Consider the following 26,258-nt stretch of genomic DNA (forward strand, 5'->3'; position numbering starts at 1 on the left):
CTCATGGCACCTAACAACCTGTCACCCAGCAGTCTCAAAAGCCTGATGGAAGATTAGAAATGCTAATCTCCTATAAGGGAAAGCTTTCTACTTTAAAGTCCTACCACAAGCCAATAAACAATATTTCTGTTCATGACCAGATCAGCTGTAAGATCTCCACAAGGGCTGGGACACAGGTGGGACAGGGATCAAAGGAGGTGCAAGTCTCCAGAGAAGGAAGGATTATAGAGGTCTGTTGGAGGAGACTGTCACATTAGAGATCTGAAAGAGGCTGGGGAAGGGGGTAGGGCTGGTACCAAGGTAAAGCCTGGCCACTGGAGGAGCAGTCAGGGCAGAGAGGTGACTGCTGAGGGAAAGAGACTACGAAGCTAGATTCTCCGTGAGTACTTAGGCAATGCAGAGCACCATCAAAGGTGGGCTTGAGAAAGAAAGCTGAGCTAGGACAGGTGTCTCATCCTCAGTGGATAGGAAGGGCCAATCCAGGCCATGGGACAACTACAGAGGGGTAGAGGGGACAGAGCCAGCCTGTCTGACCAGTGCTGCTCATCTCTCTCATGAAAGATCATCCTATATGGCCAGAAGTCAGATTCCTCCTTCCTCAGGATCAGCTGCTATCCTGCAGCTCAGCACAGACCCTGTAGCTACCAGCCAGGCAGATGGTGTGTGTGTGTGTGTGGGGGGGGGGGGGGGGAGCCGTGTATCTACCACCCTCCCTCTGAAGGGGTAGAGCATCTGAGTGCTAAGATGCACTCAGGGGCTGGGAATTCAGCCCCAACCTGAAGGGAAATCACCCAATACAATTTCTCATCACCAATAACTCCCCAGTCTCTGAAAATAATATTAAGTAATAAATGCCAACTATTGTGGGGAAAAAAAAAAAAAAGACTTCTCTCAGCCTGGAAAAATGTAGAGATAAATAAGTCCCTTTATTCTACAGTCACCAGGGACCTTCACTAGGAATCATTAGAAGAATTAAGTATGACACACCAGAGCACATTAGTTGACTAATAGCTGTACCAACTGTATTTTCCAGGTTTTCATAGACAATACCAGTTTTATCTGAATCCATTATTTCCAGAAATTCTTAGTTCAAAAATTCTAGTATTTGGACATAGAAGGCTGCCTGTTAACATTTGGAGATGGTGCAACAATTCTGTGACTTACACAGCCAATTTAAAAATTAGGGTTCTGAATTACGACTTCACCAAGTCTAGAGGGTGGCTTACTCATTCCCTTCTTTTGTAGTTTTGAAGAGAAGAATCCTCCAAATGATGCTGATGGCCCACTGATTAGAAGCCCTCATGATGGAAAGGATGGGTTCTAGAGTGCACACACTGCACTGTCTTCTCTCCCAAGCACATTCCAGACTACAGCGCAGCTAGAGAAAAACAACAAATGGCCCTGCATGTGCCCTCACCTCCTTTGGTGACGGGGACATTTTTCCTTTTGAATATATCAAATCAGCAGTAAGTTTTAACTCTTGTCCTTACATAAAGAAACAAACAGAACACATATAATGCATCCTTTTTTATGATTCCTTATAAAATGTGGCTACCAGCTACTAGCAGCAAGAAGATGAGTGTTAGCTTCTGTGAGAAGTCCTTAAAAGTACCAGGAGGGGGGTGTAACCTTCTCTGCAACGCACAGCGCTATCAGTTGCAGACTCATAGAGTCCTACCCACACCTGCAAATGACACAGTATGAAACAGTGTCCCAGTGGAGTGTGGTTCCACACCTTAGAAGTCTTCTTGCTCTGCCTTTTCCCAAAAACGCAGTCAAGATCTGTTTTGCTCCGAGATGACAGGTCCTTTCCTAGGAAAACAACATGGTACTTTTCAGTAAGGCCATTTGCTCTAAATGAGGAACACAAATCTGAATTATGAAACTCCTGAAAGGAACATCACTTGTAGAAAATACAGTTTTTAACTACTGCTTTCTACCTGTCCCTTAAAAATGTAACTCTTTGATGAATAAAATTAAAGAATCAAGTTACTACCTTAGTATCAGAACTCTTGACACTCCCTGTAAACTGTAAAAATAAACTGGAGCTCATAGATGGGAGGAAAAAGCCTCAAGGCTGATCCTGCTTCTGATACACCTTCAATACACAATTTCTGGGTCTCTGGGTTCTTTGTTAGAACAGAGATTTCAAACACCTCAGAAAGACACAAGCTACTTACGGAGGATTATGAAACACATTTAAAAGATACTGTTCAATATATAGCTTCAAACACTAAATTTTTACTTGTGGAATTAGTAATTATTGACATACAAGATCAATAATTATTAACAGAATGAAAATTAAAATAAATACAAATATAAATTCAAATTCTTTTAAAATATGTTCTTAATTGGAAATTAAGTGGCTTTGGTAAAAACAGGGTCCAAAGGATCTATGATTCTTATTTTAAAAACTAAACTCTTAACTTAATTTCAAACCCACAAACCAACAATTTTGAAACTCAATTCGTTGGAATTCCATTTCCACCCAAAATACTCTGTGAGCAGCGGGCCAAAGCCTTTCCCATTTGTCAACTTCACGGTACGTGCATTTGAAAACGTAACCGCTCTGGGGAGGGCGGTCTGGGGCACAGGAATCTGTGTTTCGAGGAAGAAACCAGGTTCCACTGCCATATGCTCACTTGTCTTGGTGGTGTCCTGTAGCAAACTGACTTAGCAAAGCAACGTCATGACCCAGAAGGTTCTGGTTCACTGACTATCTCCAGGGCATTCAAATATGATATTGCTCAGTGACTCCATGAAATTAAACAACAAAATACCCTTCAACTTAATGCAAAACCAGGTACAGAACCGGTCCCAGAGGCAGAAGTCTCAGGTTCAATAGTACAGTCAGTACAACCTGTTCCCAGAGTGGAGGAAGGCCCTACACCACCCCTGTGCACTGCTCCTTGCCTCCAGCTGAGCCAGAAACCAGTCTGCCTGACTTCTAACTACGTCTGCCGGACTTTGACTACTAAATAGAACTTTAACAAAAGACCCCAGAGAAAGCCTACTCAAGAATGGAATGAGGCAGAGCAGAGTTAAGAGCCCAGGAAATAAGTCAGAAAGTGGGGAAAGATGACTGGTCCCTGGGTTTAGGAAGTAAACTAACTGGAAGGAGGGGCAGGGCCCTATTCTCGGCTCTCATCAGCACAGTCCATTCCCACTGCAAAGTGCATTCAGGTTGTAGATTCTACTTCAGAAGAGCCCACTGAGCTTAGTTCAAAATGTGCACTGGCAAGTACGCTGGCTGTGTATCCCCGACCTGTCGCCCGCGAAGGAAGAGATACCCTAAAAGGAAATGTAGATCAGGTCTTACACACCACTTAAACTAAAAGAAAAGTTGGAGGGGTCAGGGCAGGAGGGCACATGGGAGATCACAATTCTAAAACAGGATGCCAAAATATGAATGCACTAACATTTAAACCGTATTTAAAAGTCAAAGGGAAAGTGCCAGGACCAGGAGTCAGTAAGCTGTGCCAAGGCAGGTACAAGTGTTTCTAGAGCTTTGGCAGTGGGTTCTTATATCACAAATATCTATCCTTTAGCAAAGCTCACTTAAATGTAGAAAATAGGATTGTTACAGGCCTTGCTCTGGATCAGATCTGGATATCAAGAACACAGAGAAGAAAGAAGACTCAGAGATCACTGGAAGGAACTTAGGAAGAAATGTAAAGATGGAGTTGATTTTGAGCTTGCTGCTAATTAATGGTTCAGGCAAAACAGTTTGTAAACATAAAACTCTGAACAAACTAAACAGAAAATGAATTTCAAAAGTTTATTAGTCTCAGTTCTGACCCACGGTGAAATCACAGCAATTATTGCTGATGACTCTTAGAGAAAAGAACAATACGGAAAGCTAAACATAACAGGAAATCATAAAATCTACCTGGGCATGGTTCATCTATCCCTGGTTTTCAACTGGACGGAGCATTCTGAGAATGAAGCTAATGAACATGGTCTGCACAACCCTGAGCAGACAGTTTACAGAGAGAACTGTAGGTCAGCTGGCCCACTTCAGCGGTCGGCCCCAGCTGGGGGCCACCTGGTCTTCCCAGCAATCAGCACAGCAAATAGAGACACAGCACCACACAGAGACACATGCACCACACCAAGACATCTACAAGGGAAGCCAGTGGCCTCTCACAGATAACAGAACTGAGGAATCACCAAGATTTGTAATCACTCAATTTAAGAGCAAGGGAATAATTCAATGAGCTTTAAGAGAAAACAGTGCTATATCTGAGGCTCAAAACCAATGTGTACACCAGGCACGGTGGTGCATGCTTCAGTCCCAGTAGCTGGAAGGTAGAAGGAATGCCCTGAGTTCCAGGCCAGCCTAGGCTACACAGTGAGACCTCATCTAAAAACAACAAAAAACAAACAAAACCAAAAAACCAAACAACAAAGCAAACCCAACAAATGCATAGAAAGTAGAGTCTTTTAGAGCAAGAAAAAGAAAATAAGAAATTTTACAAGTATATTTGTTAAAGAAAAACACAAAGCTTATGCCAGTAGCTTCAATTATTAGAAAATGCATTTGCATTTTTCAATCAAGAAAATAAATAAAATGCTAAAATACTATACTCTGGGGGCCGGGAAGATGGCTCAGTAGAATAAGTGCTTCCCTGGCAACCATAAGGGCCTGAGTTCAATCCCCAGTTCCACCAAAAATAATAATAATAATAATAAAATACTATACTCTGATTTTCTTCTTTTCATGTAACACATGGGATAGAAAAGTCAAGGCAAAAAACAAACCAACTTCACTAAAAGAGAATGTTAGAAAAGCAGAAAGTCTGGAAGAATCAGGGTAGGCTAGAAGGAGGGAGACCCAAAGAACTACTAAGAAAGCAGTGTGAGATGGTGCTATTTGACATTAACTGTCTACAGAATCAGAAAAGAGACCAGGGCTCCTCACAGCCACATTCTGACCAGGGGAGGGGTTAGCCATGCTAAGTGCCCGCCAGCCATCTGGAGTATGACCACGTAGGCAGTTTCCTCACCTGAGCAGTGTGTGAGCTAGCACAGGGATACGAGGTCTGCGTGAATTGCTGCGATGAAGCTGAGCCGCTGCAGTTTCTGGCACTTTTCAACTACCCACTGCACAGCCAAAGAGGAAGAACAGTGCTCTCCCAACAGCCTCTCACTGTCTAGGGAAAAAACCCTTCAAAAATGGCATAAACTGGCATTTTCCCTATGGAGATGTGGTCTTACTTAACATTTCTCAAATACGTACACTGGAGCTAGATTTCAAATAAATGTGGATGGAAGTAACATACAAATATATAATAAATCATTTCAAATCAAAACTGCAAATTTGGGGCTGTCAGTTCTGATAATTATGTAGTCAATATTTATGTAGTAGTACATTTTATAGCACCCACTTTATCTACAGTTTTTATCAGCTCTATAAAGAGTCACCTATTTATGCTTAGTTTTCTGGACCATAGTGGAGTCACAATGTGAACCATTTTCCTCAACAACATGAATCAGTAAATTCCACTCTGAGCATATCCATGGGCTAAAATCCCTACTAGCCATAATGCCAAAAATGTACAAGTGCCATGAAGGAGCTGTCTTTCATTACTCCTGAAACGGAACCTCATTTAGACTTACAACATTTACAGAAGAGAAAACCTGAGTCTGACGGAAGGAAACTGGCTTGCTGATGTGTCTAGGGGCATCACAGCCGGCAGGCAGGTGCCCAGGCCTAGCTTGTGAGTTGACGTGCACACCCAACACTGGCTATTGAGGAAGGAGTTCCTTTTAGGAAATTAGAACCACTTTAATAAAGTAAGTTTTCACTGCAGATGGTGGACATGGGTGGCATAAAGACTTTTTTTTCACTACTTCCACTTTTGCTTCCTCCTCGTGTCTTCTGGACTCACTCTGCCTGCACATGCTCCACCCCCGACTCCATCTCCTCCTTCACTTAACAGCTTATCTGGAACCCTGTCTCTCTGTGTACCACCAGTGCCTCCCTTATCCCCCAATGGGGCTGATAAGTACACAAATCTTATTCTAAGAGGGAAAATGGGGGCCGGGGAGATGACCCAGTGGAATAAGCGCATCCCTGGCAAGCACGAGGGTCTGAGTTCAAGCCCCAGTTCTGCCAAACCCCCCCCCCCACAAAAAAAAAGTTTAGGGCTGGGGAGATGGCTCAGTAGAATAAGTGCTTCCCTGGCATGCACAAGGGCCTGAGTTCAATCCCTGGTTCCACCAAAAAAAAAAAAAAAAAAAAAAAAGAGGAAAAATGAAGGTACAAAGCCCCAGCTGGTTTGCAGAGGTCACCAGCAAGGGAGTGGCTTAACTAGAAATAGAAAGTAGAAACTTGTGGCACCCAGTCGATTAAGCAGATTAGAGGTTTACCCAGCTGCGACAGGCTTTAGATTAGGTTAGGCATGTAGTCTGGTCCCAAAGAACAACAGGAGCCTGTGCCAACAGAAGCCGCTGTGCCATTCCTGCTGGCCATTCCACCCTCACCCATGCGCTCTGCCTCAGCCCTTGACTCACCTCCGCTGGAGCTGCGCTGGGGCTGAAGGGCTGTGAAAGGATCTGGGAACAGTGTACGATCCTCTCCTCTCCTTTCCCCTCCCCTGCTCTCCCTTCCCCTACTCATCCAAAGGACTGAGTGGCGAGCGGTGTGTCTCCTGTCCTGCAGTGGAATGGGACAGAAGTGGAGTGGGACAGAAGCCTGGTCAGAAGTCCACGGGCTAATGACCTGCAAGGCTGCTTGCCTGAGAGGAAGAATGGAGCCACTTACCACATGCCCTGGGAGAGGGCAGAAGCAATACCAGGCTTTCCCTGCACCCAAGTCTCAACTTTGGCTCTGCCTGGGCTTCTCACTGAGATCAAACCCAGTTCTACCTTTTGGATCCTGGCCCCAAATGAAAAACAAAATCAAAAGTTCAGAGTAGTGGGAATTCCATGTCCTACTGCCATGCAGCAGGGTGCTGGGAATTAAGGGGCCCCAGTCCAGCTGACAAAACTAAAGCAGAGACATGCCTTTCCTGGCACACAGCTCATCTCCCAGAGAACATGCCTGTGGCCAGATGTCACAGTGCCACCACACCATATGTAGTATACCTTAAGTACATAACGTAGTAAATATAAATAGCCTTTGTGTCTTAAGAAACTGGGGAGTGGATTCGTTCCAGGTCAATGGTTTCTCACCAGCTCAAGACTAACACCTAGTGGTAACAGAGAACAACTGCACTCAAAAGGACTATTGCAGGGCCAGGAAAGGTGGGAAGTGGCCTGAGAGGTGGTTGGCAGTAGACACGCTTTTCCACCAGGTCTCAAACATGTTTCCCCATCACTGTGGAGATGACAATGAGATGTTGACAGGCATCAACTCTCCACAAGATGGAGAGGCTGGAATATGACCAGGATCAACATGGGAGTTCACTTTATCATAGAGATCTCACCACAGAGGGTGACTCTTTCAACAAGCATGTTAGGAACTATTCAACACCAACATTTAGTTCCGTAAAATATGAAGATGGAGGTAAAACACTTACCACTAAATTAAAATTGTCTCCTGATACAGCCACATAATGTTCCTGGATTTCTCTTAACGACACACTAACTTCTGCTCTCAGGTCTACTCTGGAACCAGGCCACATGGAAGTCTGAGTGGGCACAGATCCTAGGACGGTTCTAACATAGCCCCACACTGCCTGGCTAACAGCCAACAGCTGTCTGGATGGTCTCTTTAGTACACAAAAAAGTCAGCCACTGCTGGTGAGGTGCTAAAAATGCTTCCAGAAACTAAGTATGAACACACAGATCTCAACAAGAAATAAAGAAACACTAGCTCTTACCTTTTGTGAATTTCATGTAATGAACTCGTTTTCTGGAGACTTTGGACTTTTCTTCAAGGCTGAAAGATTTCTTTTCCTTGTTGTCTGGAGAATCTTAAAGAGGAAAATCACTACATTGAATTCCTTGTGATTCGTTCTCATTTATTCTCTTACAATCAAAGATTACTTAAGATGTTTAGAAGCCCCATCATTTATTACTGAACTCCCATCAAATAGTAAGAATTTTTTAAAATTGTACTACGGGGTCAGGCAAGCTTATCCACCAAATATCTATGAAATTCTTGAGTGACAGAAATGCAAGCACAGAGGGGCCAGGGAGATGGCTCAGTAGAGTAAGTGCTTGCCTGGCAAATGCTAGGGTCTGAGTTCAACCCCAGTTCCGAGAAAAAAAAAAAAAGAAAATGCAAGCACAGGTGGCTAAGGTTTTCAGACAATGCCCAGCATGGGTTGATACCAACTAACTGAATTAGTCTCCTCTGCAGCTACTTCTCAAAAACTTTGGGACTTTTTTTCCCTAAAAACATCTTACCTGGAATTTTCTCTCCTTTTGTGATCAAGATGTCATATGGCACAAAACATTTTCAGTGCTGGCCTTTAAACAGAAACCACCTAAGAAATGCCCAGGTACCAATGGCTGGCATAAGTGCAAGGCTGGCTAGCGCCCACTGTGCATCTCATCTGTACAGCCATCCCATCAGGCAGCAGCCAGGATTACTGCACTCATCGAGAGGCACCAAGAGGAGGATGAGTGAGGTACATGCAGGCGGTGGCACTGATGGGACAGCACCAGACAGACACAACTGTGCACACACACGCTAACTATGGTACCGTGTCCCTAACAGCTGTTCTCACTGCGGGGCCAGTCAGCCACACAGGGCACGACCCCCCTTCTGGGCTCCTGCTCCAGCTGAGGGATGTCTGCCCCCAACATAGCCCCACTCCTGCCTGTCCACATGCTCTCTTGCCAGCACTGGTCTGGTCCAAGGCAGCATCTGCCTGGCTTGCCTGTCCTCCCTCCCCTCCACTGTGCTTGGAGAGAAGGCCTGAGTCTCCTTTCCCTCAAGACCAATGAGGAGCAACCCAAGCACTGACTGAAGTCTGCATGAGTTCTTTTTTTTCAGCAACTGTGGTACTTGATACATGGTGTCAACTTGACATTAGAAGCTCAGCGGGATCAGCTCCACCAGCTCTGGGACTGGAGAGAGCCCGCCCTGGGGTGCGATGGGTTCCACTCTAGGGTGCATGGGCAGCCCCAGAGTGACTCAGCACACAAGGTGTATATAAAGGAGGACTTCACTACTGCCTGCCCTGCCCCTTAGAGAAGTCCCAGTCTTTAGAGGAGCTTGTTCTTCGCAGCAGTGCCACTTTGGAGGAGCCACGATATTCGCCGTGGAGCACGTAGTAGGAAGAGAGAGGCTTGATGGATGCTGCCGCTGCTGCTCCTCCTCTGCTCTTCATTGTCTTCTGCTGCCATAAACTGCTGCCATTTGCCTTGGAGCCAGCTGAGTATAAACTAAAACCTCCACAAACCATGAGCTAAATTAAATAAACCTTTCCTTCCTTCATTTTGAGTGTTGGGTATTTGTCCTAACAATGAGTAAAAAATAACTAAGACAGCAACTAACCAGCTCCCCAAACCAAAACTCCAAGCTTTTTCACCAAAAAATGGACTGCCACAGAAATTTCCTTGTTTTAATATGGTTTTACTAAGTGTAATCTTCTAATTATAATGACAACATAATCTAAAATAAAATCTTTTTACAGGTGTTGTGGTCATAGAAATCAACAAAAAAAATTACATGTATTTATTCTGTGATACAGCAATATAAAAGAGCAATCAATTTTTAAAAGTTTGAAAATAAAATATAGTAACACAAACCACTATGGGGTATAGGAAATGGAAACAGCATTTAGAGGGAAGGTATGGGAAATATAACACCACTGACTACTGAAGCATTTATTTTTAAGTAGATGATAATTAGTATCAAGTTGTTATGAAATTTAACAGCAACAGTAAACATTTAGGATTGATACAATGATTTTATTTTTAAATTCCACTTACTGTTTATTGGCTACGTTTAAGATGAATGTAATGGATTTACTGTAACTGCCAACATTCCCCAATGAGTAAGAAATTATTCTTTTGTAACCATGTATATATGATTTTTTAAAATCCTGAATGGTGATCTATAACTGTGAGAGCATACTGCTTTTTCAAAATCTTGTTACAGTATATGTAAGCAAAGTAATTCTGAAGATGCCTATTCTAAACAACGCATCTGTGTATAAGATTCTCAACATCCCAGTTCATTTCCCAATACTTAAAACCACTAATGGCAAGATACCTGGTGGACATTGGCAAGTGATTCCTAAAACGGAGATAAGTCCACCAAAATGCTACCCGAGTCTGAAAGAGAGTAACTGAGAGAAGATAGTTTTAAAAAATGAAATCTAAATGCATATGCTGAGTGCTGAGCCTCACAAAGGAATGGGGTTATTTCTACACTTGTAAGACTGTATGTAGAGGACAGCACATACTGTCTGCTTAGTTCAAAAGTATGTGGTATGAATTTGGGAAGCACCCTAAGGAGCTGAGGATACTATTACAGCAGAAGAGCATCTTCTAGGCTACTGTGTCACCTGCTTTCCAGCTTTAATACAAATAATGCTGTGACTATGATCAAAAAGTCACTTGGATAAAGACCCTGCATTTACCAAAAGTGACATAGCACGAAAACAACCTATTAGCTCTCCAGGTCCAGTCCCTGGAAGAGACCTTCCCTACAGGACCTTTGTAAGGCCTTTTCCAGCCTGGGCCAGCAGCGCAGGACCTCGTGTGGAATGGAGCTAGTGGTGGAAGACCCAACAGTCTCTGCTAACCACTGACTGGTGTGGCTGCTGGTCCCCTCTAGTGGCCCAAAGTGGAACTTATCTACAGATCATTAACTTTGACGCTTTCTGGTCATCTAAGTCCTTGCAAACTTTTACACAGAAAAGGAAAAGTAACTTTGCACAAGTTAACCTGTAAACAAGCCTGCATGAGGACAAGGAGCCACCTCGAGCCACTCACCAATCTGCTTTCTCTTCTCTTTATCCATAAAATTCAATCTCATAGCTCTTTTGTCTATGAGATCTTGGGGAAAGACCATTTCTGGGTATTCTTATGACCTGCAAAGTCACAAAGTATTCTCTAACTCAGTGCATCAGGCACTGAGAAAGTCATCATGCCAAAAGTACAAAGAGGACTGTCTCCCTGTTTAAGAATGGGTGTGTGGGGGCCCCAAAGAGGCCAGACTCAAGTTTCCATTTTCCACAAGTATACTGGTTGGTAAAGGCCCCTTGGGGACAAGCAATACCCTAGTCATGATCTGATGTGTTTAGGAAAATAACTGTTATTTATACATCATTAGCTACCAATTAAGACAGAAGCCGGTCTCTGGTACTCAAAATTGCTGTATGTTTCTCTAAGGAGACACTTTCTCTAAAGAGTTATCCTTCATTACAGCCCTAATGTAAAATAAACTACACAATTTTACTAAAGTCCTATCAGAATGAGTCCCATGCAATTTTTAATTATTTTACCATAAAATGTACTATAATACATAAGTGTAGTTAAAATCTGCACCATTAAATTATAAAGCACAGTTCTTTGTACCCACCACTAGGGTTAAGAAACAGGCACTGCCAGCCAGTACTAAGAAGTATCCAACCTCCAAGTACGTGTTATCATTTTCTGCTTTCTGCTAGAACAGTTTTTAACCCCTGTTCCATTGACATTTTGTGCATAGTAATTATCTGTTTCTTGCACGGGAGGCACAACTCCTTATTCACTGTAAGAGGTCCAGCCATGTCTCTGACCCTCTCCAACTAAATGCCAAGCACATTTCCCCAGTTGTGATAAAGATAATAAATGAATGAATGAATGTCTGCAGACAATGCCAAACGTCCACTAAGGGGCAAAATCACTCATCCCCACCAAGAAGGAACGTCTCAGGGTAACCCTTTCTATAAACTTGTAATATTTAGTTTTTGTTTTTGTTCTTCTTAAATGTATTTAGTACAGGGTCTACAGGGTCTCAGACTTATAGTGATCCTCCTGTGTTCAGCCTCCCAAGCACTGGGATTACAGGAGCATGCCACCATGCCCAGTCTCAATCACAGTCTCAGCAGCCCTGGAGGTGAGGCCAGCACACCTTGGATCAAACCCCAGTCCCTGCGTCTGCCTAAGCAGGTGCTTTAATCTGCCGGGCTATCAGGCTGGCCCTTGTAGTATTTGCTTTAATGATTTAATTTTTGGAGGTGGACATAACAGCCAGAGAAAGTACATAACATTATGACTACAAATATTTGTAACTGCCAGACAGGAGAAGAAACAGAATATTAACATCACCCCAGAAATTCCTCAGCAGCCCTTGCTCAATCTCAAATGCTCCTCCAAACAAAGGTATCACTAGCCTGGCCTTCATGGTGGAGCACTCTCCCCATTTTTAGAATAATCTGGCCATTTAAGCACAGCACCTTAATATCAGAGTTTAGCCTGGTATCTACAGATTACGTAAGTGCAACCACACTGGATGCGTATTTTGTGTCCATATTCTTTCAGTCAACATTAAGTTAAGAAGCCTTCTATACTAGCAACCAACTATATAATTTATGGGCCAAATCAAACTGATACCCTGCTTTTGTAAATAAAGTTTTATGTGGATACAGCCACAATCACTTGTTTAATTTTATTTTATGACTCTCCAACAGCCAAGCTGAACAAGTGTGACAGAGACTCTGTGACCTGTATTTCTGTCTGACCCTTGACAAAAAATATTCTATATACATACATACATACATATAACTATATTTTTCTTTGCATTTATAAAAATGGCTATGTACTTATGTATTCTACCAGTGGGGGCATTTGATTATGGTCTATTTGGGGATGCTGAAACAGTGTCCCACATTCCAGTCCATGTCTTCAAGACACAAACGCACAGGCATCTGCTGGACAGGAATAAAAGGCTATACATCTTCAGCTGTTACAAATAATTCCAAACTGACTCCAATGGTCCTATTAACCTATACTCTGTAGGAATCTCCTCTGCTCCACATTTGCAGAACCTGATGTAATCAGTCTTCCTAATTCTAATGGGCATGCTCTGGTACCATGTTGTGGTTTTATTCTGCGTTTTCCAGATGACTATAGTGACAGTGCGTCTTGTCACCTGTTTCTTGGGCACTGCATACCCTCTTTTGTTAAACTGCCTGATAAAGACTTGTCTCAGCCAGGTGCAGTGGCTCATACTTGCAGTCTCAGCCAGTTGGGAGGCCTAGGTGGAAGGGCTGCAAGGGCCCAACAGTTCAAGGCAGAACTTTAGGCCATTTGAGCAATTAAAAGGTGCAGCAAATCCCAGTAGAATGGAGAAACACAGAAAAGCCTTCCCTATTGACCCTCTTCTGGCTGCTGCCTATGGTCCCATGTGGTATTTCTTAGCTATGTATATATTTTTTTAAAATTTTATTTATTTATGTGTGTGTGTGTGTGTGTGTGTGTGTGTGTGGCCAGCTCAGCCCACCAGGGGGCGGGGCTGGCTGGCATGTGGTGCTGGGGGATTGAACCGCGGTCCCTGTGCTTTGCTTAGCTTAGCTTGTTCTAAGTAGGTGCTTTAGACCACTGAGCCATCTCACCAGCCCCTCTTAGCTATATTTTAAAAGCATTCTTTTCGTTATATTCAAGCATTCCTACAAAAACAAACAAACAAACAAACAAACAAAAAAAAAACAAACAACGCCTTCACTATGTAAGGGGTAACCTGAATGGACTTACCTTGCCATTCTCAACTGGTGAATGGGAAAAAAGTGCTTGCTGAAGACTAAATGGTCCTTAACAGAAAGCACTAACAAAACGTACACAGAACTGAGTATCTGTAATAACTTCAATCAACTAACTTTCAGATATAATAATGCTTTCTGTAAAGAGCTAATACAAATATTTTATACTGAAAAATTACGTCTCCTCGAAATTCAATGACCATCACCCTACCTGTGGCTTCCTGCCCATGGCAAGTGTTCAGTTCAGCCAGAAGCTGGTTAAAATCATCCTGATGAGCAATCCAGTTGTCCTGAGAACACCAAAGAGTGAGAACTGTAATTGACCTGATCAAGGTATCTTTCATTCTTTTATTTTTTTCCATAATTTTATTGACAAATAGCAATGAGACAGTTTCAAATCAAATTGGTAGGACAGTTTCAATAATTAACACATTGCATACATTCTTCCTAGTGGTTATTTGCTGTACAAGATGCGGACATGATATCCTATTTACAAACACTATTAGAACAAATCCCTCTATTCATTAAGAGAATGTAACTATATATCTATCCTAACCATTTTGAATGCACAGATACAAAATGGACATTCATCTGTATCCCCTTTTTTGTTTAGTTCCGTTATGTGAATATTATAGGTGTGTTAACTCAGCAAAATATTCTAAAAGAGTCCAGTAGTCCATAATAGTACTGGGTCTTCCACTTCACTGGCAATGTCAGAAATTGTTGACCTGAGTCACCTATAGCTCAACATAACAGCATGGCTTTACTTCTTATACTCATTCATTTTTTAATATTAATTTTTTTCCCTCTATTTAGTACAGGGTCTACAGGGTCTCACTACGTAGATCAGACTCATAGTGATTCTGTTTTCAGCCTCCCAAGCACTGGGATTACAGGCACGTGCCATTACACCCAGTCTCAATCGCCATCTCAGTATCTCCTGTGGGTGAGGCTGGCATGGGGCTCGAACCCCAGCCGCTGCACTCTGCCTACACAGGCACTTTAGTCTGCTGAGCTATCAGGCCAGCCATAAAATATTTTTGTTAATGTCATATAAGAAATCTAAGCATGTTGCCCTATCTTAAAAACTATGATGAATGCATTTTAATAGAGAAACCCTTCTCTCATCCCACCAACCCTGCCCAAGCTTGCTGCCCTCATGAATTAAGCATCTAAGGGGAAAAACAGCCAAACAGTTCTCACAGAGCTCTTCATCTAGAATGTTTACATGATGATTAGGTTAGTATTGCCTTCCTACAAAATTTACTTAGTCATTTTTATTTAACAAAACTACTAATAGCTTTGATTACTTATATTGAAAAGCAACCCCCAGCATATAGACAGCAGACTGCTAATTGAGTTGGGTCAATTTATACCCAGATATAGTGGCTTATTTACCCATTCCCCCTTCTCATAAGAACTTAAAACAATAATAAACATGAATGCACATACACATAGGCAAACACACACACAAAGCCAAAACATAAGGGATCTTTCCAGACAGTACACAGGTAGTTCAGTGTTAATAATTCACATACTGTAACAAAGTATATGGCTATAATTCTTTTACAAAACTTTCAGTGTCAGAAAAAAAGTCAAGCCCATCAGATTAGCACCTTCAACAATCACTTAAGGGAAATCTAAATATACTGAACTATACTGTGTGCTTCTGAGAAGGCTTTGCGCTATATACAAGTAAGGACTACCATATTTTCTTATATTGAGGAAGACGCCTGGCTTGAGAATTCCCATAACTGCACAGCTTCCTGGGGCACTTGGCATGTCTTGCCAGGGGAAAATTCCTCAACAACCATTCCAGATGGTTCTTCTTCAGGTGTGGCTGGTTTAAACCCTACTTCTCTGTGCCACCTCCTTTCCCTAGGAATTTTAATATACCCTTTACATCTTCACCAGTATCCCAAAAGTCTTGATTCTTTTAGATGAGGTTGGTGGGAGGACTGACTATGACACTAGCATTTGCAGCCCAAACTAAAATGGTGTGGCCTACCTTCAATGGACATCTGGATGATGTCTCCAATTTTTCCAGTCAACTCCCTGCCTCTCACTTGGTGATCCTGGTTGGAAGTATTCGTCATGTGACTAAATGTTCCATCAACATCCACCTCTTCAATGCACACATTCTTGTGCTTAGGCAGAATGGGAGATACTAACACTACTGCTTGTCTCTGATTATCTACCTCAACTCTCTCCCACTTTCCTCTAGTTGTGTGCAGACTATAATGTGAGATGCTCAGGACACTACCACCCAGAAGGGTTGAAGAGAGCTGCAACCTCCCTTCTTCCCCTTCTAAGAGTTCCCTGTAAGCGCTGATCAAGAAGTTGTTCATCATCACTCAGTGTGGCTCCTTCATCATTCCTCTGTCAGACAGCATGCAACAAGAGCTTTCTCAAGCAAGCAAGTCCTGTAACTCATGGATCCCTTCTACACCTGTCTAGACTCTTCCTGGAGATTAGCGGTGAGTGGAGAGGCTCTCAGCTCTCACACTTTCCATCAGTTCCTCCCTAGCACTGCCAACAGCCTGGCACTCTCAGTGTGGCACAGCAAGTGTGCCCACACTCTTCCTTGAATAGCCTCACCTGGGCACCATGCTCTCACTCCGTGAAGGACATGAGCCAGCTGCTACTCATGCAATCTGATGCACAGAATTCACCATATGAGTGTATTTCATGCTTCCTTCTGGTCTCATTAATCTCTTCATACATTTTTAGGAAACTAAGTGCTCAGTGAGGTTCTGATAATGATTCTCCTAAACCACTATAGGTACAGTTTCACCTGCTACTTTTCGACAGCAGCTAAGGAAGCTTCTAACTGGGCAAACTGATCCTTTAGATCCTCCAAATCTCCTCTAAGCTTTTTCTGTCACCAAGTGTAACATTCAGAGCTGCATCTATAGAGCTCCATGCTTCATCCCGTTCTCTTAAACTTGATCTAGACTCCATTAAGATCAGATTCTTGGTGCAACTGAAGAGCAGCTGATCATGCTTGGCCTTGCACTTGCCTAGCTGGATCTGCAATTTGGTGTGCTGAAGGGCAGTGTTCAGAATATATTTTAGATTCAAGGAAATCTGGCACTTATGCAATACTGTTTATCAAAATACTACCCGATACATTCAAATGGAAGAAGTTATGTAAGCTTGAAATATCACCACTCAAGGCCTGACTTCAAATGTGGAAGATTTACCAATAGTCAAGGTAATGATGAAAACAGGAAAAGTATGTGCTAAATATTAAAATAAATTACTTTTTTCTCACTAGCAGAAATTAGGTAGCTCAAGGGCCAGCAAAATAGCTCAGCAGACTAAGCACTTGCTTAGGTAAGCACAGAGACTGGGGTTTGATCCACAGCACTACATGATGTGTTGGCCCCACCCCTGGGCATTCTGGGCTGGCCACCAAGTCCAGGTGTGGTGGCACACTCCTGTAATCCCAGTGCTGGGGAGGCTGAAACAGGAGGATCACTGAGTCCAAGCTGCATAGTGAGAACCTGTACCAAATACAGAAGACAGACAGAGAGACAGACAATAGGTAGTTCAAAGGGTAAGAGAAATGAGGGACATAGAAGCTCTCTGTTTTGCTCAAGAGCTGAAAATATTCTGCTCCATTCTGACTACTGGCAAATGATTTAAATCTTACAAAATTTTGGGGAAAGGGAAAGGAAGAACTCAAAGTCCTACAAATCAATGAATACCTATCTGTAAGGTGATTGGCTAACAGGGAATGTAGACCTCCAACTATATTGACTATTGGAAAGCACTTCTGATGTAGGAATTAACCTCTTATGACTATGCATTATTTTTAGAAGGCTTAAAGGTAGGTCATATTGAATAGGTTTATTGGGCAGTGCTTCTGCTAAGAAAATAAGGAGACTATGTTGTCTGTCTCACAATTACATTCAAAACCAATCTTACATAAACTTTTTCTTTAATGACTGAAAAATTTAGCTGTTAGTCTAGAAAACTTTAGCTGTTCCAATCTGCTACTGAGAGCTACTGAACTAAAGTACTCCAGTTCATCTAAAGTAATTCTCTCCTAGATTCTGTTGGACACAAAAATTTAGTGCAAAGCTTTCAGCCTGAATATTTCTAAAGGAAATAATGGTACTAAATGAGAAAAGCATGGCAGGCCACTGTTTTTTACTTATAGTATCAATGTTCAACAAAAAATATAAATATACCCAGTGCTATGCACCAACACTCAGAAATAGGCAAGGCAAGGAAAAGAACAAGACTTTCTTTCTTTCTTTTTTTTTTTTTGTATTTTAGCGAGGGGCCAGGGAGATGGCTCAGTGGAATAAGCGCTTCCCTGGCAAGCGCAAGGACCTGAGTTCAATCCCCGGTTCCACCAAAAAAAAAAAAAAAAAAAAAAAAAAAAAAAACTATTACTGTATTTTAGCGAAGGATCTACAGAGTGTTCAGGGTCTCACTACTAGATCAGACTCATAGCAATCCGCCTGTTTACAGCCTCCTACAAGCTGAGATTCAGGCATGCACCACCACGCCCAGTCTCAACTGCTGTCTCAGTTCACCCCGGGGGTGGAGCCGGCACCGCAGGCCGGGGGAATCGAAACCCTGGCCCCTGTACCTGCTTGCAGGCACTTTATTCCACTGAGCTGTTTGGCCAGTCTGAACATGACTTTCTTGCAGTAGCTCCTTAAACTAAGTGCCAACAACGTTTAATAGTATAAGCTAATATCAGAATGCACGTGAAGACAAAACATCCTTTCTGTCCTGAAAGAAGACTTCTGGCAAAGTTTAATAGTAAAGCTTGCTTGGTTCTCCCAGGTATAAGCAGGTAAAGATCCCAAGAAGACCAAAAGGCAAGGTAATGGGTGGGATGTCACACAAGATGCAGCAGTCTAGCGAGGGTTCATGTTCTACCTACAACACCAACATTCTACACATCAATAATCAAAACTGAGTGGATTGCAGTTATAACAGTACTAGAACCACAGTCAGCTATACAAAGAAAACACCAGATGGCACACTGTTGCTTACTTCATTATTGATGGTGGCTCCAAGTCCCAGGTGGTTATTTTTAACTTGAACTCTAATATGCTCTGTAGCTCCTTGCTCCTGAGCCCCCAAGCCCTGCGAATAAACACAAAGGGAGTTAGCACTTTTGAGAGTTCAGCTATTTCTTCCTTCAACAAGACATTCAATTATGACTAAACATCTAGGGTGAGACACTATCCCTGCACTCAGAGAGCAAAGGCCAATCAATTCTTAATAATGTCTCACACCATGGATGCACATATAGCAGCGAACACCAATTCTTCAACCTGAGACCAGATATGAGGTCGCCAAAGACACCAGGCAGAAAACATCACAGGTTGGTGCTCAGAGCAGAATGAAACACAGAAGCCCACAGGAAGTGTCACAAGGCACTCCCTCCATCACTTAATATTACAAAAGGACACCACGGAAAGAGTAAAAGAGGTACTCTAAGGCTCCTGCAACAATTAACATTCACTCCTAAAGAGAACTCATTCACTCAGGAGGACAATGAGCACAGAGCCTAACAGCACGATATACTGGAGAGTGGCTTCCACAAGTGAATAAGGGAAAAATAAGTTGACAGGAAGGGGTGGAACCTAGAAGGACCTGAGGACTAAGGTAGACATTTGGATTTGATTTTAAAACCTCTTGGAAGTCGCTTCCTCTGTAGTGTTGTGCTGTGAGGTAGGTAGACGGGATTGTAAACGCCGGGAGCGAGAGAGGTTTTTGCCGCCCCGAGGCCGCTGCTGTGCGGAGACCCAGGGGAAGCCACCATCGCCATGTCTGATCAGGAGGCAAAACCATCAACTGAGGACTTGGGGGATAAGAAGAAAGGCGAATACATTAAACTCAAAGTCACTGGACAGGATAGCAGTGAGATTCACTTCAAAGTGAAAATGACAACACATCTCAAGAAACTCAAAGAATCATACTATCAAAGACAGGGCGTTCCAATGAATTCACTCAGGTTTCTCTTTGAAGGTCAGAGAACTGCTGACAATCATACTCCAAAAGAATTGGGAATGGAGGAAGATGTGATTGAAGTTTATCAGGAACAAAAGGGGGGTCATTCAACGATTTAGTCTTTTTATTCTTTTTCTTTTCCCTCAATCCTTTTTTATTTTTAAAAAATAGCTCTTTTGTAATGTGGTGTTCAAAATGGAAATGAAAACTGGCATCCCTTCTCTTTAAAACATCCAGTAATTTGAATTCTAGTGCTCATTATTCATTGTTTTCGTCGTGCTGATTTTTTGGTGATCAAACCTCAGTTTTCTTCACATTGTCTTCTGCATTTTAAAAATTACATGTGTGCACAGAGAGGCTGCAGATTTCAGGACTGTGCATTTTCAGGCTTGTGATCATAAGGTCGACCCGTGCGACTGTTCCTGGTGGCCCTGAAGTTCGAGCTTGTGATTGCTTCACTCCTGGACTATAACTTTCAGTGGGAGGTAGAAGTTTTTCAGAGAACCAAACTGTGGAAAAATGACCTTTCCTTAACTTGAAGCTTAAAATCTGAGGGTCTGGACCAAAAAGAAGAGAAACATGAGCTTTCATGTCCAGATAACAGACACGGTGAGAGATTGATCAACTCCAAGGGTAGCTTCACTGAAGAGAAAGCAGTTTTAAGATTTAAAAAAATCTTGTCAGAAGATCCCAGAAAAATTAATTTTCATTCAAAATTAAAAGTTACTCACGCAGATGTATGTATACTAGAACACTGCTCCTTTTGATTTTGTTTGTACTTTCTGGCCTGGGATATGGGTTTTAAATGGACATGTGTGTACCAGCTTCATTAAAATAAACACTATTTGTAAAAAAAAATAAAAATAAAAATAATAAAAAAAAAAATAAAACCTCTTGGAAGGCACTGGATCTTAAGCAAAAGCATACCATGATCTAATTTCCATATTCTAAAGGACCATCCTGGCTGTCACATGGCAGTGGTCCAGAGGAAGAAGAGAAGGGAGGTGCTGAGAGTGTTGAGAAGACAAGGACAGGTGATGACAGAGGGCCCAGTGCTGGTATGCTCAGAAAGTGGAGATACAGGAAAGAGAGGAACCAGGTTCTCTGACTTAAATACATGAACAGATGAATACACAGGTACGTGATATCATTTCTGAAAATCAGGACTCAGGAAGGAAAAGATGTAAGGGGACCAAGAGGTTTTTTTGTTTTGGTTTTTTTTTTGTAGTTTAAAATTTTATTTAACTTAAAAGGTGAACAAAATGTGTATTTGAAATCGAACTAACCTTACGTATCTGACATACATGTTTACACAGAGGACAGATTCATTTCCAATAACTTCTGGAAGTCTACTGTCCGTTTAAAAATACTTTTCCACAAAAACTCTTCATCGAAAGAAATATTTTTCTTTAAAAGCTAGATGCAAATTTCCACTGCGATCTACTGTGATGTACTCATTTTACGGTCAACTCTGATGATGAAGATGGCACGCAAATGTGTAGTTCAGGTGACTGATGCAAATAAAAAGTGACGAAGATGCCTCCACCATGTCCCGGTAGAGGGGTCGCCCCTTGATGCTCACAGCCGATCACTTCTTCTTCCCTTTTCCTTTTTTACTTCCCTCTCCTTGCTGAAGATTTGGGTCACCACCTCCTGTTTTCTGTGTTCTGGTTTTTAGCTTAGGTATCATTTCTGCTACATACAACATTACTGACTTACATGATGGGAACTGCCCCAGACAGAGGCTGCCATCTTCCTGCTTCAGCTGGACTCGAACTCTGCCTCTGTATTGAACATCATGATTCCATTTCCTAGAGTACATCTTATTTTTCAAGATAACTGCATTAAGTCCAACTGCTGAGCATATATCTTGAATCTCGGTAGCTGTAGGATTTTCAACAGCCTTACTTATTGGGATCCGCCTCCCCTCTGAGATGGTTTTCTTATTATTTAAATAAGCGGGGTAGATACAAATAAACCTGTCTTGGTCTGCCGGGGAGCGGGCGGCTGCGCAAGCCATATCCACAGAGGCTCAGGCCGTGCAGATTAGGTGGGACCAAGAGTTTTAGAATAAAAATGATACCCTTGAGATGTGTACTCAAATAGGAAAGCCAAGCAGGTTGATGAATATACAAATTGGGAGCTCTAAGGACAGAATTAGACTCCACACAATTGAAAGCACAGCACGGCAGAGAATGAAGCCACTGGAGCAGTCCACAGAAAAGCACTTGTGCAGGACTGCAAAGAGCTCCAAAGCTCAAAATGTTTGCAGAAAAGAGATGGTAACAAATTCAGAAGTGGCTGGTGAGGCCAGAGAGAAGAGGAGGTGTATTGTGGATGCCAAGAGACAAGAGTTTCAAAGGAGTAGCTGATGACATGCCACACAACTCAGGGCTATGTGAGTGAAGCAGCGTTTACTGGGTTTGACAAGAGCATGACAGACCTTGACTGGTCTCAGTACATGTATGCATAAACATCTGTACAGACCCCACCCAGAGTCAGTAAGAGATGGGACGGGAGGAAAGGGGAAAGCAAATGTAGTCTAGCCATGGAAGGGAATTCAACATCACTCCTGGCAGCAGGAGGCCCTGGTGTTTAAGTATGATTCCATGTGTGATGCAGTAAAAAGCTGTGTCTAAGAAAGAGCCTAGTCAGTGCAGTTTAAATGAAGAGATCTGGTGTTCACATTCAATTCTAATTTCACCAGTCACTACAGTTTATTTCCGCTATATTACTTACTGATCCAAAACAAAAACTTCTACCAGACTTATACAAAAAGATTGCTAATCTCTTGCCATGGTTCAGGTGGTTTTTTGCTCTTTTTGTTTTGTTTTTGCTTTGTTTTTCTCCAAAGTACCTTTCCTTTAGACCACCCCATCTTCTCTAGCATCCTCTGGCCAAACTTGGAATCGTCATTACTCCATGCAGTGTTTCTTGGATCCACAGCCCACTTTTGCTTTCGTCGACCTGTAAATGCAAAAGTAGTCCATCAAGATTTTAAACCAGGGAGGAACACGCAAATATCAACCTACTTGCATACAATATGATACACATTTTATTACATACAAATACCATACTGAACCCAGTGGACATTAGAATAGCTCATTTCTCCTTATTTTCCCAGTAACTGTATGTTCTTCATATACAAATTGACTTTCTAAGTTTTAATCATTCCCTCAATGCATCCCATATACTGTAAGCTGGACCTTCTATACTCTGCTGTCAGCTGCACTTAAAAACACCTATGTGGGGGCCAGGGAGATGGCTCAGTAGAATAAGGGCATCTCTGGCAAGTGCAAGGGCCTGAGTTCAATCCCTGAGTCTGCCAAAAAGGAAAAAAAAAACCCCAACACCTATGCACACGTGTCATCATCACCATCAGCAGCAGTAGCAAGAGGCTTTCTCTGAGCTATTATTGCAGGGCTTATGTGCCAAATGCTATATAATCAGTACTACATATGTGACATATACATCCTCTCTATACACATTAAATTCAATTTTTCATAGTAAGCCAAGGAAGGGAAATAAGGCTTAATCTCCGACTGAGAAAACTTGAGCCTTGGAGAAAGCAATATGCCTAATGTTCCCAAGCAAAATCCAGACCTTTATATAAACCAACATTCTACTGACTTAAAAGTTCACATTGTTAATCTACAACACACAACAGTCATTTCAGTCTTAGGGAGAGTCACCTGTACCTTCATTATGTGTACTATCTACACATAATGACAGCTTCCCTTCTCGCTAAAATGCCCTACACATAACTGATTCACTGAACTTCCAGAATCAATGATCTGTTTCACTTTTGGCATTTAACATACTACTGTATTGGAACTATTTATATTTCCTGCTAGACCATAATCTCCTTAAAGGTCATATTCATATCTTTTTGTTTCACTGCAAGAAGTGGAAATAACATTTTACATGTAGGAGGCCTTCAATAAAGGTGAATGAATGAGAAAGAATGATGGTAAGGGAAGAAAGAAGGAAAGAAAAGGAAAAGAATATAATCAAGCAAATTGCTTTGCGTCTCATCAAACTATTCTTTTAAATGCATATAAATAACTAAGCTCTAGGAACTTGGGTTCATTGCTGAAGCTTTAAGAAAAATTACTGCAGAGAAAAAAGGACAAAGATTCACAGGACAAAAAAAATGATACCTAAACCTGACTGTGGGTGAACGAATGTGAAGATGTCAGCGTCACTATCGCTCACCCACTGCATCACCTGAAGCACACTATCAACAGCCTCAACAGCCTGACCTCCGCAGTCTCACAACACAACTGTAACACAACCTCCAGTCAAAGGGGCTAATTGCACTGCATGTAAAATCAATACAGAACCTTAACTATATACATCCTAGCAAAAACAAGAAGCCCTTTGCATGTATACAGACAGAAAAAGGCCATTTAAAAAGCCAAATGAGTGGGGCTCAAATTTATAGTGTTCTGCAAGAAAAAAAAAAATGACCCCAAAATGCTCTACCTGGCTAAGTTACCACTTACTAGACCGTGTCTACTAATACAACACCAAAGGTAAGCCTTGCTAACTAGCATTCTGTAGCTGGTAGTGGTGAATCAGAGTCTATAGACAAGTGTTTGCCAGGGGTCTCTGTCTGAAGCTGGAATGAAGGAGGTAGCCTGGAAAATAACGGTCTCTCCCAAGATAAGAAGCCCATGTTGCCTATCTATATCCCACAGACTGTAATACTCCACAAGACTGGCTACCAGAGGTCAGCTCATCTTCCCCAGGGAAGGGCAGGCATCCTCCACCAAGGGGGCAACAACAGTGTTTCCCAAATGAAGGTACTGGGGGAGGAAGTGCTCTTCACCTAATAAAAGAAAAATGTCAAAAAACATTTAACAATAATTTGCCAGGATGTACACAGAAAAGAGCTAAGAGTAGGCCTTACTGCTGACTCTGAAAGGCTTGCTGACAAGGTCACCTCTGCTGGGAATATGGATTTCAGGCAGGCTCCTACCATTCTTCTAAGAGTGACACACTATGCTTAACTGTTATGCAAATGATGTGACTTATGAGTCTGCTTACTTTCTCGGTCCTAGCCGAAGAAATGAAGAATGTCAGTGTGAACCTATCAGCAGAAGATTCTGGAAGTGTGCACCCATTTTATCCTGCACTTCACCCACAACTCTTTCCATTTACTTGCTCTGCTTCAGCATTCTTTAGCTGTATAAATCCAAGCCACATTACTATATGCTGAGTCCTGTGTCTGAATCCAGCAAACCACCCATCTGGGGTGTCCTGAGAACTCCAATACAACCATAAACAGCAACACGAGACACAACACTGGGCCTCAGGTGGGGAACCCCAAATTTGCCCAAGTACTGTCTGGCATGAGGTGCTCTACCAGCCTCTAGCAGGGAATGCGCCTATTTGGAGATCTAACTGTAAATAGTCCCCACAAGGTACAGTTAGCTGTGACAGCTCCAAGGGACTTCACCTTTCAATCAGCCCATATCTAATACCACAGGGTTCCTGCCACTAGTAAGCTAACTTGACAGGGACACTGAACCGGGACAGCAGGGGCAGAAGTTCCTTTTATTTTTTGCAAAGATACTTTCAGATACTCAAGAGCTCAAACTATACCACCCACAGCCTTAAAGATTATTTAAGACATATTTAAGATTGAAAAAACTGCAACATAAAATTTTAATGCAATGAGCATTCAAATTCATTAACTATAGTGCTATTATAAAAGAATGACAAGTGTCAAAAATGTTCTTCAAAAGGAAAGCATCTATGAAAAAATTAGTATCTTGATAAATAATGAGTCTAAAGTTGTGTATTACATAAAGACCAGGAAGTGTTAAGGGTCATAAATAAAATTTTTGTCTTATAGAAGACAGATTCAACAAAGGACTTTTTTTTGTGGGGGGTGGCTCAGGCTGCCTTAGGGCAGGGACTGGGGATTGAACCGCAGTCCCCTGTGCCTGACTGGGTTTGCCCAAGCAAATGCTTAAACAACTGAGCTAACCCTTAAGCCCCCTAGACAGACTCAATAGGGTAGCTTTCGATAATTAGAGAAATACAAGCTAAAGAATTTTTTGTGAAATACAAAGAAAACCATTAGTAATTTAAAAACCAGGGAGCCAGGGTTTTAGCTCAGTGACACAGCACCTGCCTGGCAAGTGGGAGGTCCTGAGTTCAATTCCCAGAACCCACTTTCCTCATATGAAAAACAAAAACAAACAAAGAAACAAAAAAACCTAGGAGAGGTTGATGGGAGGGTCAGGGAATGGGGAAAACAAAACAAGTTGTATCTTGTACAGGTACAAGTTCTCTATGATGAATGTGATCATTACGTATATCTAAAATGTACCAATAAAATCTAATTAAGAAATAAAAATTAGACTAAGAGTCTATATTGGAAATAAAACAAAACACAGTCCACAATGAAAAGGGAAACAAAATGCTATGTTTAATACAGCAAAAAATGTCTGCTAAAGGTAAGCAGGCAAAAATAAGTAGGATAAAAAAAATTGAACCTACATGATAATCCCAATTTTACAAATTAACAGAGAACAGTTTCTGGGTAGTAAAATTATGAGGCTGTAAATTTCCTATGCTTCTATTTTCTTATCTCTAAAATGAGAATACTAATCCTAAGTATTT

At 42.0% G+C, this 26,258-nt stretch overlaps 1 protein-coding gene and 2 pseudogenes across 1 annotated transcript in view; 1 reads left to right on the forward strand and 2 right to left on the reverse strand.

The window, feature by feature from the left end:
* Positions 1-26,258, reverse strand: part of Pinx1 (PIN2/TERF1 interacting telomerase inhibitor 1) — a 78,290-nt gene that overhangs the window by 49,564 nt on the left and 2,468 nt on the right. The window contains exons 2-6 of the mRNA XM_004630757.2: positions 22,483-22,592; positions 18,663-18,755; positions 13,858-13,936; positions 7,827-7,919; positions 1,736-1,812 (exon numbers count right to left, since the gene is read on the reverse strand). Coding sequence (XP_004630814.1) covers positions 1,736-1,812; positions 7,827-7,919; positions 13,858-13,936; positions 18,663-18,755; positions 22,483-22,592 — 452 coding nt within the window. The remainder of the gene's footprint in view (positions 1-1,735; positions 1,813-7,826; positions 7,920-13,857; positions 13,937-18,662; positions 18,756-22,482; positions 22,593-26,258) is intronic.
* Positions 19,437-19,744, forward strand: LOC101559666 (annotated as a pseudogene).
* Positions 21,214-21,646, reverse strand: LOC101593045 (annotated as a pseudogene).

The sequence above is a fragment of the Octodon degus genome, unplaced genomic scaffold (assembly GCF_000260255.1).
Source record: "Octodon degus isolate 3935 unplaced genomic scaffold, OctDeg1.0 scaffold00036, whole genome shotgun sequence".
Classification (NCBI taxonomy): domain Eukaryota; kingdom Metazoa; phylum Chordata; class Mammalia; order Rodentia; family Octodontidae; genus Octodon; species Octodon degus.